The sequence below is a fragment of the Plecotus auritus genome (assembly GCF_963455305.1).
Source record: "Plecotus auritus genome assembly, chromosome: 1".
In the NCBI taxonomy this organism is placed as follows: Eukaryota; Metazoa; Chordata; class Mammalia; order Chiroptera; family Vespertilionidae; genus Plecotus; species Plecotus auritus.
In genome coordinates, this window is record NC_137770.1 from 118,199,697 (window position 1) to 118,212,325 (window position 12,629).

A 12,629-nucleotide genomic window follows, 5' to 3' on the forward strand; every position below is an offset into this window, starting at 1 on the left:
GGTCGGCAAACTCATTAGTCAACAGAGCCAAATATCAACAGTACAACGATTGAAATTTCTTTTGAGAGCCAAATTTTTTAAACTTAAACTTCTTCTAACACCACTTCTTCAAAATAGACTCGCCCAGGCCGTGGTATTTTGTGGAAGAGCCACACTCAAGGGGCCAAAGAGCCGTATGTTGCTCGCGAGCCACAGTTTGCCGACCAGAGCACTAAGTAAGTCAGACAGAGAAAGACAAATACCATAATTTCACTTACATATAAAATCTAAAAAACAAAGTAAACAAACAAAATAGAATAACATTTTGATGGTTGCCAGATGGAAGGGGGTTGAGGGATAAGTGAAAAACAGGAAAGGATTAAGAACTACAAATTGGCAGTTACAAAATAGTCACAGAGATTTAAAGTACAGCATAGGGAATATAGTCAGTAATCATATCTAATAAAGAGCTAATATGCTAATAAGACCGAACAGCAGAATGACCATCTGCACAACCTTCTGGGCGGCCTCCTGGATGAAGCTGGGGCTGCGAGGGCCGAACCCCTTGCATGAATTTCATGCATCAGGCCTCTAGTCCTATATAATAAAAGGCAAATATGCAAATCGACCAAATGGTGGAACTACTGGTCGCTATGATGCATATTGACCACCAGGGGGCAGACGCTCAACACAGGAGCTGCCCCCTGGTGGTCAGTGCATTCCCACAGGGGGAGCACTGCTCAGCCAGAAGCCAGGCTCACAGCTGGTGAGCGCAGCAGCAGTGGCGGGAGCCTCTCCCACCTCTGCAGCAGTGCTAAGGATGTCTGACTGACAGCTTAGGCCTGCTCTCCAAGAGGGGGCCTAAGCTGTCAGTCAGACATCCCCCGAGGGCTCCCAGACTGCGAGAGGGTGCAGGCCAAGCTGAGGGACCCCCACCTCTAGTGCATGAATTTTGTGCACCAGGCCTCTAGTATTGTAATAACTATGTATGTATGGTGTCAAGTGGTTACTAGAATTATCAGGGAGATCTCTCTCTTTTTTTAAATTGATTTCAGAGAGAGGAATGGAGGGAGGGAGGAAATAAGAGAAAGGGAGAGAGAGGGGGGGTGGGTGAAGGAGATATGAGAAATACCAATCAGCTGCCTTACTAGAATTATCAGGGAGAAAAATTTTTTTTTAGTTGATTTCAAAGAGGGAAAGGGAGAGAAAGAAACATTGATCAGCTGCCTCTTGCACACCCCCAACCAGGGATTGAACCTGCCATCTCTCAGTGTATGGGACGATGCTCCAACTGACTTAGCCACCCTGGCCAGGACAGGGAGATCACTTCTGAAGTTATAAAAGGTCTAACCACTATACTGTAGACCTGGAAGGAATATAATATGGGATGTCAACTTGCAATTAAAAAATATTTTAAAAATTTTTTCAATGAAAAAAAAAACACCCCTAAAATAATAATAATTTTTGTTGGGGCTTAATAAACCTTAAATTATCTTTTAAAAATAGTTATTATTTTTACCCTTTATGTTGATCTCTGAATTCCTCATCTACATAACTGAACTGCTATTCCTCATATGAAATATTAACACTGCTGTGGTATCAGGTGGGTAGAATTCCTCATCCACATAACTGAACTGCTATGCCTCATATAAAATATTAACACTGCTATGGTGACAGGTGGGTATTAGACTTAACAGGAGGATCACTTTGTAAGTTATATAAATGTCTAACCACTTTGCTGTATACTTGAAACTAATATAATAGTAAATGTCAACTATAATTTTAAAATTTTTAATTTAAAAATTAAATAATTATCAGCAAATGATTGAACTATTAAATTTTCTATTCTGATGGCTTTTAATGAATAAAAAATTATGGTGATAATATCTCAAAATTTCTTTTTCATAATTCTATTGTTTCAAATGTGTTCTTTGACAAAATATTTAAAAAAATATTGACACTTCTAAGACAAACAACATAGTGGGTTAAAAGCACATGCTTTGGAAATAGGAAACACGGAGTCTGAATTCTTTCTTCCCACTCATTGTTTTTGTGTTCCTGAACCTCTCTGTTTTAGTTTTACTTATCTATAAAATGGGTATGAAAATATTTGCTTCATAGGGCCACTGTAAAAAATTTGCCAAAGTAAATACTTAATAAATAGTAGCTATAATGTCATAATTATTACATTATATGAAAAGTTCAGAAAAGTTACCATTCAGTCAAACATTTACCATTCCTATCATATGCTAGGAAATATGTAAGCACTAGGAATACAAAGAAAAAAAGGACAGTTAAGAGGACTCAAAATATATCTTGTGTTGAATTCACACTTTAAAGTTCATTTCAAGTACAAACTTCACGTTCTATTTTGTAATTTCTAAGTAGAGCAATTATTTTAAGTTCCTCCTATCAAAATTAAAGAATGATTTTTTTTCCCTTTGAAATGAAAAAAATAAGTTGTCAGGTTCAACCAAATTAGGGCATATCTGAGAAATCCTTGGAATCTGGAAAACTTTAATTTGAAAGCAACCTGCAATTAACATCACATTTCAAAATTATTCTCAAATTAGAATGAATTATATTCAGACATAAAATACATTAAATGGACCAATCTGTTATTATGACCATCTTTTTTAGAAGGGCTGGGCTAACAGATGTGAGGAATTAAAATGAAGTTCAAGTTTGTATTTCATTTTCTCATTCCCTTTAAATGGCAGATGGTTTAAATATTAACCCTATTGGGAAAACATTTGCATACTTATTATGAAACTGATTGCCTAACCTCATTCATTTTAGTAATTTTACTCATGGCTGCCCATTTCATTCTTCTTAACTTTTGCCTCTCAAACTGTGGTCCTAGAATCAACAGCATCAGCATCACTTGGAAGCTGGTTTGAACTACAGAATTTGCATTAAAAAAGAATCCCCAAGTGATTTCTATAAGCCTTGAAATCTGAATAACATAGTTCTAAACTGTTGGTTTTTCTTACAGTGTTACAAAAAGTTTATTTGCTTCCAATTTGTGTTTAATTTATGTTCAGATAGTAACTTTTAACAAGAATAATTCAATTCAGACAAGTAAGTCAAATCAATATATACATATTATTCTATATAGATTGTTTACTAGTATGTCACAGACTTCTTGTTGTACTATTCATTTTTCTCATGATTCAACATCTTTGCCTTAGCATATGACCATTATGATGAAAGTCTTCTCTGTAATTAAACAACTAAAATACTAGGAGATCAGATTCTCCACATAATTTTGGGAAAAAATGAAAAAACTCAAAATAGGTTCAACCAAGGTTGAACTTGAAAGTTCCCCAGTTGGGGGGGGGGGGGGAAGGCCAGAATGACTCTATCTTCCAAAATAATAATTTGTTGTTGTTGTTAATCCTCACTCAAGGATATTTTTTCCATTGCTTTTCAGAGAGAGAGTGGAAGGGAGGGAGGGAGAGAAGGAGAGGGAAAGAAGGAAGGAAGGAAGGGAAGGAGGGAGGGAGTGAGGGAGGGAGACACACACATCGATTGTTTGCCTCCTACATACACCCCACGGGGGTGGGGTGTGTCAGGGAGTGAACCTCCAACTGAGGTACGTGCCCTTGATTGGGAATTGAACCCGAGACCCTTTGCTGTGCAGGCCGATGCTCCAACCACTGGACACACTGGCCAGGACCAAAATAATACATTTTTATACTTCACATACCATTTTTTACTAAGAGTAGCACATTTTTAAAATAAGAAATTCACATGGAACTTAGTGCAGTGCTTTAGAAGGCTCACCTTTTATTATTATTATTGCAAAACAGAACAAATCTTATTTTCTCGTTCGTTTTTCAAAAAACAAAATAAAAAAATGACAGACCTAAGCTGAAACTGATCACAGCAGGTAAGATGGTTCAGCACAGATTCAAAAGAAGGTACAAATGTTCACTTTTCAAAAGCACTACAAAAGCCAACCTCATCTATTTTCATTGCAGCCATGGCTTTATGCTGAACATTTGAAAACTGGAAAAGTGCTGTTCTGTATAAGTAATTATGAAGAGCTTTGCAAAAAGAAGGGGAAAGATGTAACGACAATCAACTTCAAATGGTCAAATGCCCATGGCCTCTGGTTTACAGGATAAGAATCTAAGAATTACCGCTGGATCTGAGCCAATGCACCCAAACCAGATGTTTCGGGAGATGGGTTTAGAGGGTGTTAAGAGCAGGTATCAAGGAATCTGTTGGGTAGTCTCAAAAATTAAATATGCCCTTAAACATCCCCAGGTTAGTTTGTTTTTATATATATAGGTTGTCCCAAAAATGTATACACATAACTTTGAACAATTATAAAGGCAGTGTTTATTAAAATACATTGCATTTTCAAAGTTGCACTATTAACTGATAAGGTGTGTAGATATTTTTTTGGGACACCCTGTATAAGATCTTTTTATAGGTTAGTTATTCTTGCATTTAACTCTTTATTCACCCCATTTTGCATTTGCAGCCTATATAATTTTTCAGGGTACAGCATTCCACAAGAGTACAACAAGGTATTTAATGCCTTTTTTATGGTCCTAGATATATTGATTTTTAAGCTTTAAGTAGTGCCCCTAGTTCTAATATTCTAGAATTTGGTGAACAATTCATTAAGCCCCCTCTCTACTCACATTCATAGCAAAGTCTCTCAGAACTATGCACATTGGCTCCACTTCCTCACCTACCCTCAGTCACTCTTCAGCCCACCCCATTTGGTTTCCACTCCATTCACTCTATTAAAATTTCTCTTGGTAAAGACCATAAGGACCTTCATGCTGCTAAATCCAATGGACATGCTATAGTCATCATTTTCCCTTATTCTGCAACATCTTTCAAAAAAGTTAATTGTTCTCTCCCTCTTAAAATAACTCTCCTGGGTGCCTCCCAACTCTGTCCCTTGTCAAACATTTAGGTAGACTCTGTGCCCTCTACCTAACCTACAAATGTGACCTTGGGGCTTGGTCCTGGAATCTCAGATAATCTCATAACTATAAATATCCCCTTCATGCTGATGACACACTTCCATGCTGATGACACACTTCCATGCCGACAACACTTTTACATCTTCAGATCAGATCTTCCTTCTGAGTCTAGACCAGTACACCCAACTACCTATTCAACATCTCCACCTGGATGCTTCATAAACATATTTAAACTCAACTCACTAAAAACTGAAGTGTTGGATTATTCCCTCACTGTTCGTCTTCCAACATGTTTCCCATCCCCAAACCATCTACCCAGTTGCTCCTGCTAGAAACCCAGAAGTCCTTTACTCTCACCACTCTATCCAATCAATCTCCAATCCTGTCCTTTTTGCTTCCAAAAGATAGCTTTTGTGTGCTCAGTTTCCCACCTCTACTGCCATCCTCCCCTCTCACCCCCACCCTCCAGTCTAAGTCATTATCACCTACCACATTGCAATAGCATTATAAGTGATCTTTCTGAATCTACTCATATTCCCCTCCAATTTCGCCTCCATACTTCAGCCAGAGTGATCTTCCAAAGGTGAAAATACTCCTACTTAAAACCCTTCAGTGGCTTCCTATTGGTTTTAGGACAATGTTCATAAGGTATCTATGTACCTCTCCAGACAACCTCATCTCATGTTATCATTCCCCTTGTTCTCCATAAGCACGAGCCCTACTCTTTTTCTATGTACATTACACATGCTAAGGCTTCTCCAGATGCAGGGTCTTTGCACATGTTGTGTCCTCTACCTGGAATATTTGTTTTGTTTTACTCTTCTTCTACCCATTGCTGCCCAAATCACAACACACACACACACACACACACACACACACACACACACACCCATAACCCAAAACCCCAGAGGCCACATGCAATAATCAAAATAGACCAAAAGGAAAACTGACTGCTTAGTAACCCATAGTATTAAAACATCACACTAGGGCAAGAAATTACAGTAATAATAACAGCAAACCCTTATATAACTTATATGAGGCACTCTTTTAGATGATTTATATATTTAAATATACTTGATACAACAATCTGATGAAGTAGGTATTATTATAATCTCTATTTTAAGATAAAGTAACTAAGGTACAGAGAGGATAAGTAACTTCACGAAGATCACAGGTATTCAGTGGCAATGCTAGGATTCAAATTGAGTCCTTCTGTGTGAAGGCTTGGCTGTCCATAACTTGGACTATCCAAACCTCCCTTCCACATAAGGGATGTGGAATTGGTTTACATAATTATACTGCTATTTAGATAAGTACTAGTTGTCCACTAGACTAAAAACATAAATGGGGGTAGAGATCATTTATATTTTGTCCACTGATATGTCCCAATCTCCTGAATAATATCTAACACATAATTGATGTTCAAAGATATCTCTGAATATGTTATTTGAGAACGTATTGGGTTTCAATCATGCCTTATACTCCTATCTATCAATTTTCTTTGTTAGCTGTCTGCTAACCATTCCTGCCAATCCCTCGGTGTCCCCTCCTCCTGTCTACATGGCATTCGGGACCATCTGTAAGGTATGGCGGCGGCACACAGTCTTCCCTTCATCCCCGCGGGGGTGAGCGCCTCGCGGCCTTTCCTGCCCTCAGGCCTCACCTTCCACGTAGCGGAAGAGGCCATCCCAGCTTCCAGGCCAGGTCCAGATGGCTCTCCTGTGCCCAAGGGCATGAAACGGCCATACCGCTGCAGAGGCCACTGTGCCACGTCTCCACCTGGCAGCCCGAGGCCAGCCTGCTTTTTTCCCGCCTCCGCCATGTCTGGCCTCCTGGAACGCACAGCCAGCGGGCGTCTGCCAATCACGCAGCTGATCAATCAGGAAGTGCGGTGGTGTAAGGCCCGCCCTCCCCTCGAGTGCAAGCCAATGGGCAGGCCCTGAAGACTCCTGCAGGGGCTTTCGGGTTGTGGGTGTGGCTCTGGCCCTTGGGGGCCTTGTCCTCTTGGAGGGCAAAGTGGAGGTGGTGACTTCCAACTTGAAGTGGGCCTGGGCCGCCTATAAATGATAGTTGATTCCACCTTTGCAGCATTCTGGCCCTCACCTTCCCTCAGGAGACATTTCCGAAAACTGGCTAACGCCCTGTAATTGTATCCAGGACGAGACGGCTCTCTCAGGCTGCCGAAACCAGTGTGTTCTCCTTCTGCGTGGCAACCTTTCAGATGATAACGACCCTGCCACCTCTAAACCACCACAACTCAACCTCAAGTAGGATCATTTCCTCATCATACTGCAGCCCCCTAGATATACTGCCTTCAGATCACCAAGTTCTTTCCAAAAGAGAACTTTTGGATGGAATGCTGCCATCAAACAGCAGGTCAACTGAATGGCAGGTCTGGGAGATCTGTAGTCGACAAGGCACTTCAACATCTGTTATTTCTGGAGGTGAAATAAAAAAGCAAAACAGAGATTATTTCCCCTATTGAACAGATGGAGGTAAAATAAGGCCCTAAGAGAAGAAGCAGTTTGTCCAAGGTTACACAGCCAGAGTAGAAGTGTGGACTCCACAATCTCTCCATGTATCCATTCCACTTGCAAAGAATTTAGTCTGTCAAATCCAGTCTGTCAGTCAGAAGCAATGTATATAGAAAGTGGGGGCTATATTAACCATACTCATAAAATAAAGTTATAATGCAAACATTTTTTAAAAACTATACATGTCAAAGGGTATTAAATGCACAGACAATGGTTAGAGAAGTGGTAATTTATTCACTCTACACAGCACTGAATAAATATGTACAGTGTATAGCTATGCTAGTCCCCCATAGTGGTTACAGAAATGGGTAAGGCATGCATTTAGCCTTTTAGTACCTCGGGATCTAAAAGTAAGGCACTGACACTGCCATGTGAAAGGTATAAACCACGGGCTCAAAGGATTCAGATGAAGTAAACAACTGTGAATGGGAATGGCAGTGGCATTTCAGTCCTAACTTGAAGGGTGAGAAAGTTTCCCAAGTGAAGATGGAAAAAAACTGGTATTCCATATCAAGAGCAAGTTGAGGAGCAAAAATTGCAGAGATGAGGATAGTGTCATACAGCCAGAAGGCAAGGTTTTGGGGGGATGAGGCCACAAAGGTGAACTGGGCAGAAGAGCACTGAACAGCAGCTAAGAAGAGTGAACTTTGTAGGTGGTGAGGAGCATGGAAAATTTGCATGGGGCAGTGACTATCATAATGGTTGTCCAGGCAGGTTAATCTTTCAGGGGCATATAGAATAAATTGCTCCTGAAATTTATTTATCCAAGGCAAGGGATATTTGTCACTTATCTTTCCATTAGTCCAGTAGAGCTTGAAGAGGCCAGATTTCAGAAACTGCTGAAGGTCCTTGAATGACACAGAGGTAGTGCATTTAATATAGTAGTAAATGGTCAGAAACTTGGTTTCAAGCCCAGTTCCACCACTTGCCAGCTGTGTGACCTCGGGGAAGTCACTTAACCTCTTGTAAAATAAGATTAGTAAATACCTACCTACAGGGTCATAGGGAGGATAAAATAAGATCATTTGTGGAAAAATACTTGGTAAATTACAAGGCAGCACACATGTTGGTACTTTCCTTTTGCAGGGTTAAAATGACTTCCTGTGGCTCCCTACAGGAAGAAGGATGGAAGTGGGAGTCTGACATTTGGTCTCAGAGGCTCTCACCTTCCAGGTCCAGGGCCGCGGATGTTGTCAGACACCCTTCACAAGAGCAGATGGTGCTCACAGTTGGGAGCCTATCAGTGCCCAAGGACACCTAGGGCATTACTGGGTTCCCACCTTTAAGCTCCCATCCTAGACAATACACCTGTGTTTAAGCTTCTGGGGCAACCAGCATTTGCCAAGAACAGACCATGTCTGCAAAGAGAGATAGAAAGCCACCGTTTATAACAGAGGCTCTTTAAAAACCTATGATAGTAACAAATGTGACTTTAGCATTCAAGAGGTCCTAGACACTGTACTAGGTGCTGGGGATATAATAGAGAACAAAACATATGTGGCTTCTAACCTTCTGAAGCTTATAATCTAGTGGGAAGGCAGAAAATGAAGCAAATTACTTTATATTTTAATGGCTGTTGTGTTTTTTTAAATATATTTTATTGATTTTTCACAGAGAGAAAGGGAGAGGGATAGAGAGCTAGAAACATCGATCAGTTGCCTCCTGCACACCCCCCACTGAGGATGTGCCTGCAACCAAGGTACATGCCCTTGAGTGGAATCGAACCTGGCACCCTTCAGTCTGCAGGCCGATGCTCTATCCACTGAGCCAAACCAGTTAGGGCTGTTGTGTTTTCTTTTTTAAAGACAAATCTGCAATATATATTAGGGTATAATTTTATACAATAAAAAGCACAGATCTTAAATGTTCAATTAGGTGAGATTTGACATCTATATACACTCATGGAACCACCATCTCAAACAAGAAACAGAATATTTTTTAAAAGCTCCAAATTCCCTTAGGAGTTCCTCCTTCCAGTCAATTTCCAACTCCCAAGGGCAATCGCTGATCTGATTTTTATTGCTATAGTGTGGCTTTTCTGTTCTGGACTTATATACATGAAACCATACAGAATGTACTCTTTTGTATCTGTTTATTTTGTTCAATATAATTGTCTTTTAGCTTCATCCATATTGTTGTGTGTATCAGTATTTCATCCTTTTTATATTCTATACTATATAATAAAGATGTAATATGCAAATGGTTGTTACGCCACGAAGCGTAATGACCAACTGCGTAAAGACCAGATCACTGATCAGCAGGAGGGTGGGGCAGCAAACAACAAGCGGTGGCAGAGAGCTACAGGAGGGGGCAGGGCAGCAAGATATGGGGGCGCGGGGGGCAGAGGGAGCTACAGGAGGGTGGGGCAGTGGGCAGAGAGCTACAGGAGAGCAGCAGCGAGCTACTGGCTACAAGCGGGTGGTGGAGAGCTACAGGAGGGGGCAGGGCAGCAAGCTGTGAGGGGGGCCAGAGGGAAGGGTGGCAGGGGGGAGCTACAGGAGGGTGGCAGTGAGCTACTGGCGAGCTACTGGCACATGGATTCATGCGCAGGGCTACTAGTTGTAAGATAATATCACAGTTTTTTCATTCTTCACCTGTTGGTGGATGTGTGGGTTGTTTTCTCTTGGTTAAGCTGTTACAAACATTTTGTACCAATATTTTTGTAGATATGTGCTATTATTTGTCTTCAATATATACCTAGGAGTGGAATTTCTGGACTCTAAAGAGATATATGTTTAACCCTATAAAAAAAAACTGCCAAAGAGTTCTCCATAGTGGTTGTACCATTTTGCACTCCTACCAGGAAAATATGGGAGTTCCAGTTATTCTCGCTGACATTTGGATTGTCAAGTCTTTTCAGTTTTAGCAACTCAAGTGGATGTATAGTAGTGTCTCATTAATTTGCATTTTCCTGATGATGAATAATGTTGAGACCCATTTCAAATGGCTTACTAGCCATTTGTATATCATATTCTATGAAATGTCTGTTCCAATCTCTTGTCATTATTGATTTATCCGAGTTCTTTACATATTATAGATATAGTCTTTGGTGAGATAAATGTATTGAAAGTATTATTTCCTATGCTATGACTTGCCTTTTCATTTTCTTATTAATGTTTTTCAAAGGACAGAATTATTTTATTCTGAATGAAGTTCAATTTATTAATTTTCAGGTGCTTTTTACCTGTTCTTTCTGTGTAAGAAATCTTTGCCTATCCTAAGGTAGTACACATATTCTCCTTTGATTTCTTGTAGATAGTTTATAGTTCTAACTCTTACATCTAGGCATATGCTCTTTCTTTCTTCTTCTTCTTTTTTTAATGCTCACCTGACGATATGTTTGTTTATTTGTTGGTGGTTTTTTTGTTTTGTTTTGTTTTGTTTTGTTTTTTATTTGAGAGAGAAACATCGATTGGTTGCCTCCCATACGTGCCCTGACTGAGGACGAAATCTCAACTTAGGTATGTGCCCTGACAGGGAATTGAACCCTCAACCTTTTGGTGTACAGGATGATGCTCCAACCAACTGAGCCACCCAGCCAGGGTAGGCATATGCTCTTTCTTGCATTAAATTGTTTGTGTAAAATGAAGTAGGAATTAAGGTTCATTTTCCCCATATAGTCATAGAATTAATGTTACAGAGGAATGGCCCTCAACCAATGGCTGTTGGAAATTGGCATGTAAACATCACAATTTCCTCACTCCTCAGGTGCTATAACTCTGAGATTTGTGTAATACCCTGTTTCCCAGAGTTCACCCAGTAACTTGCTTGGTAATAATAATATTTTTATAACTTCCTTTCCCTGTCTCCCTCCCCTATACTACCAGTGTCTCCTGGGATCACTTTTCAAATAAATGCCTTGCACTTTAATCTTTGTCCTAGGGTTAACTTCTGGAAAACCCAAACTAAGACAGTGACAAGCAGGCATATATTTAGCTACAATATAGCTACATACAAGAAGATGGTACAAAAGGCATTAAGAGACAGGAGAAGTCACTCTCACATCCAAAGCAGACCTTCAAATGCCTTGCTGACCAGATGTAGCTGAATAATAGCATTTGTGATCAGGACCGATTAATGACAGGTAACTAAATCCTTTTATTGTAGAACTATTTTTCAGGTGGCTTAATGATAGAGAGATGCTGGCTGCCACAGTAGTCAGCATCACTGTTGGAGGCAGGTTGCAGGACTGGTTTTGGAATCCTAGCACATCCCTTTCAAAGCAGACCAGGGACCACATACATCCCCACTCCCTAGGATATTGAGTAAACAAAGGAAGCGATGGCTTCAGTCTCCTTGGGTCTCCTAGATGATAGAGAAATATGCCATATCCTCCATCTGCAGTTCTGAGGACCACAGAGAGTAACTGAGAACTCCAGGGCACTGTTGGTGGCTGTGGGATTTCCCAGAAAAAGCCCTGTTTGCATTAATCAAATCAGATGAGGTAACTCTGTGATGTCAGACCGGGGGATGCTGTGTCAGAAAGGGATATCTCCATGGAACTCTACCTTCGCAGAAATTGCTAGAAAGCAATTATTTTCAAGCTTCTGCTCTGTATCTCCATTTCAGGTAATCAAAGGGATTTTCATGTGGCTGGGCACAGACACTCTCTACCTGCCCACAGGCTGCTGACTATTGGCACATAAAGAAAGATTAACACTGATTTTTTCCATTTATTAAAAGCATAAAGGATAATATGTTAGTAAAATGTTTGTCAGCTGGTAAATATAGGGACATATCTTACAAAGCTGGGTTAGAATCAGAAATAGGAACTTCAAGCAAACCCTCAAGAAAGACTATAAACTCACACCTTAAACAGAGGGATTATATTTTATTAGAGGCCTAGTGCATGAAATTCATGCACTTGGGGAGGGGGGGGTCCTTCAGCCCAGCCTGCACCCTCTCTCAGTCTGGGAGCCCTCGGGGGATGTCCAACTGACAGCAGTTGGACATCCTTAGTGCTGTGCCACTGCCACTGTGCTCACCAGCTGTGAACCTGGCTTCTGGCTGAGCAGCGCTCCCCCTGTGGGAGCACACTGACCATCAGGCAGCAGGTCCTGCATTGAGCATCTGCCCCCTGGTGGTCAGTGTGCATCATAGCAACTAGTCATTCCACTGTTTGGTCGATTTGCATATTAGCCTTTTATTATATAGGATGTTGTAATCCAGA

At 40.6% G+C, this 12,629-nt stretch overlaps 1 protein-coding gene across 1 annotated transcript in view; it reads right to left on the minus strand.

Moving 5' to 3' along the window:
• LOC308242792 (meiotic recombination protein REC114-like) overlaps window positions 1-6,747 on the minus strand; it is a gene marked incomplete at both ends in the record, with an annotated part of 210,888 nt that extends 204,141 nt beyond the window's left edge. Inside the window, one exon of the mRNA XM_080657362.1 lies at window positions 6,589-6,747. Coding sequence (XP_080513488.1) covers window positions 6,589-6,747 — 159 coding nt within the window. The remainder of the gene's footprint in view (window positions 1-6,588) is intronic.
• Window positions 6,748-12,629: the final 5,882 nt, after the last annotated feature.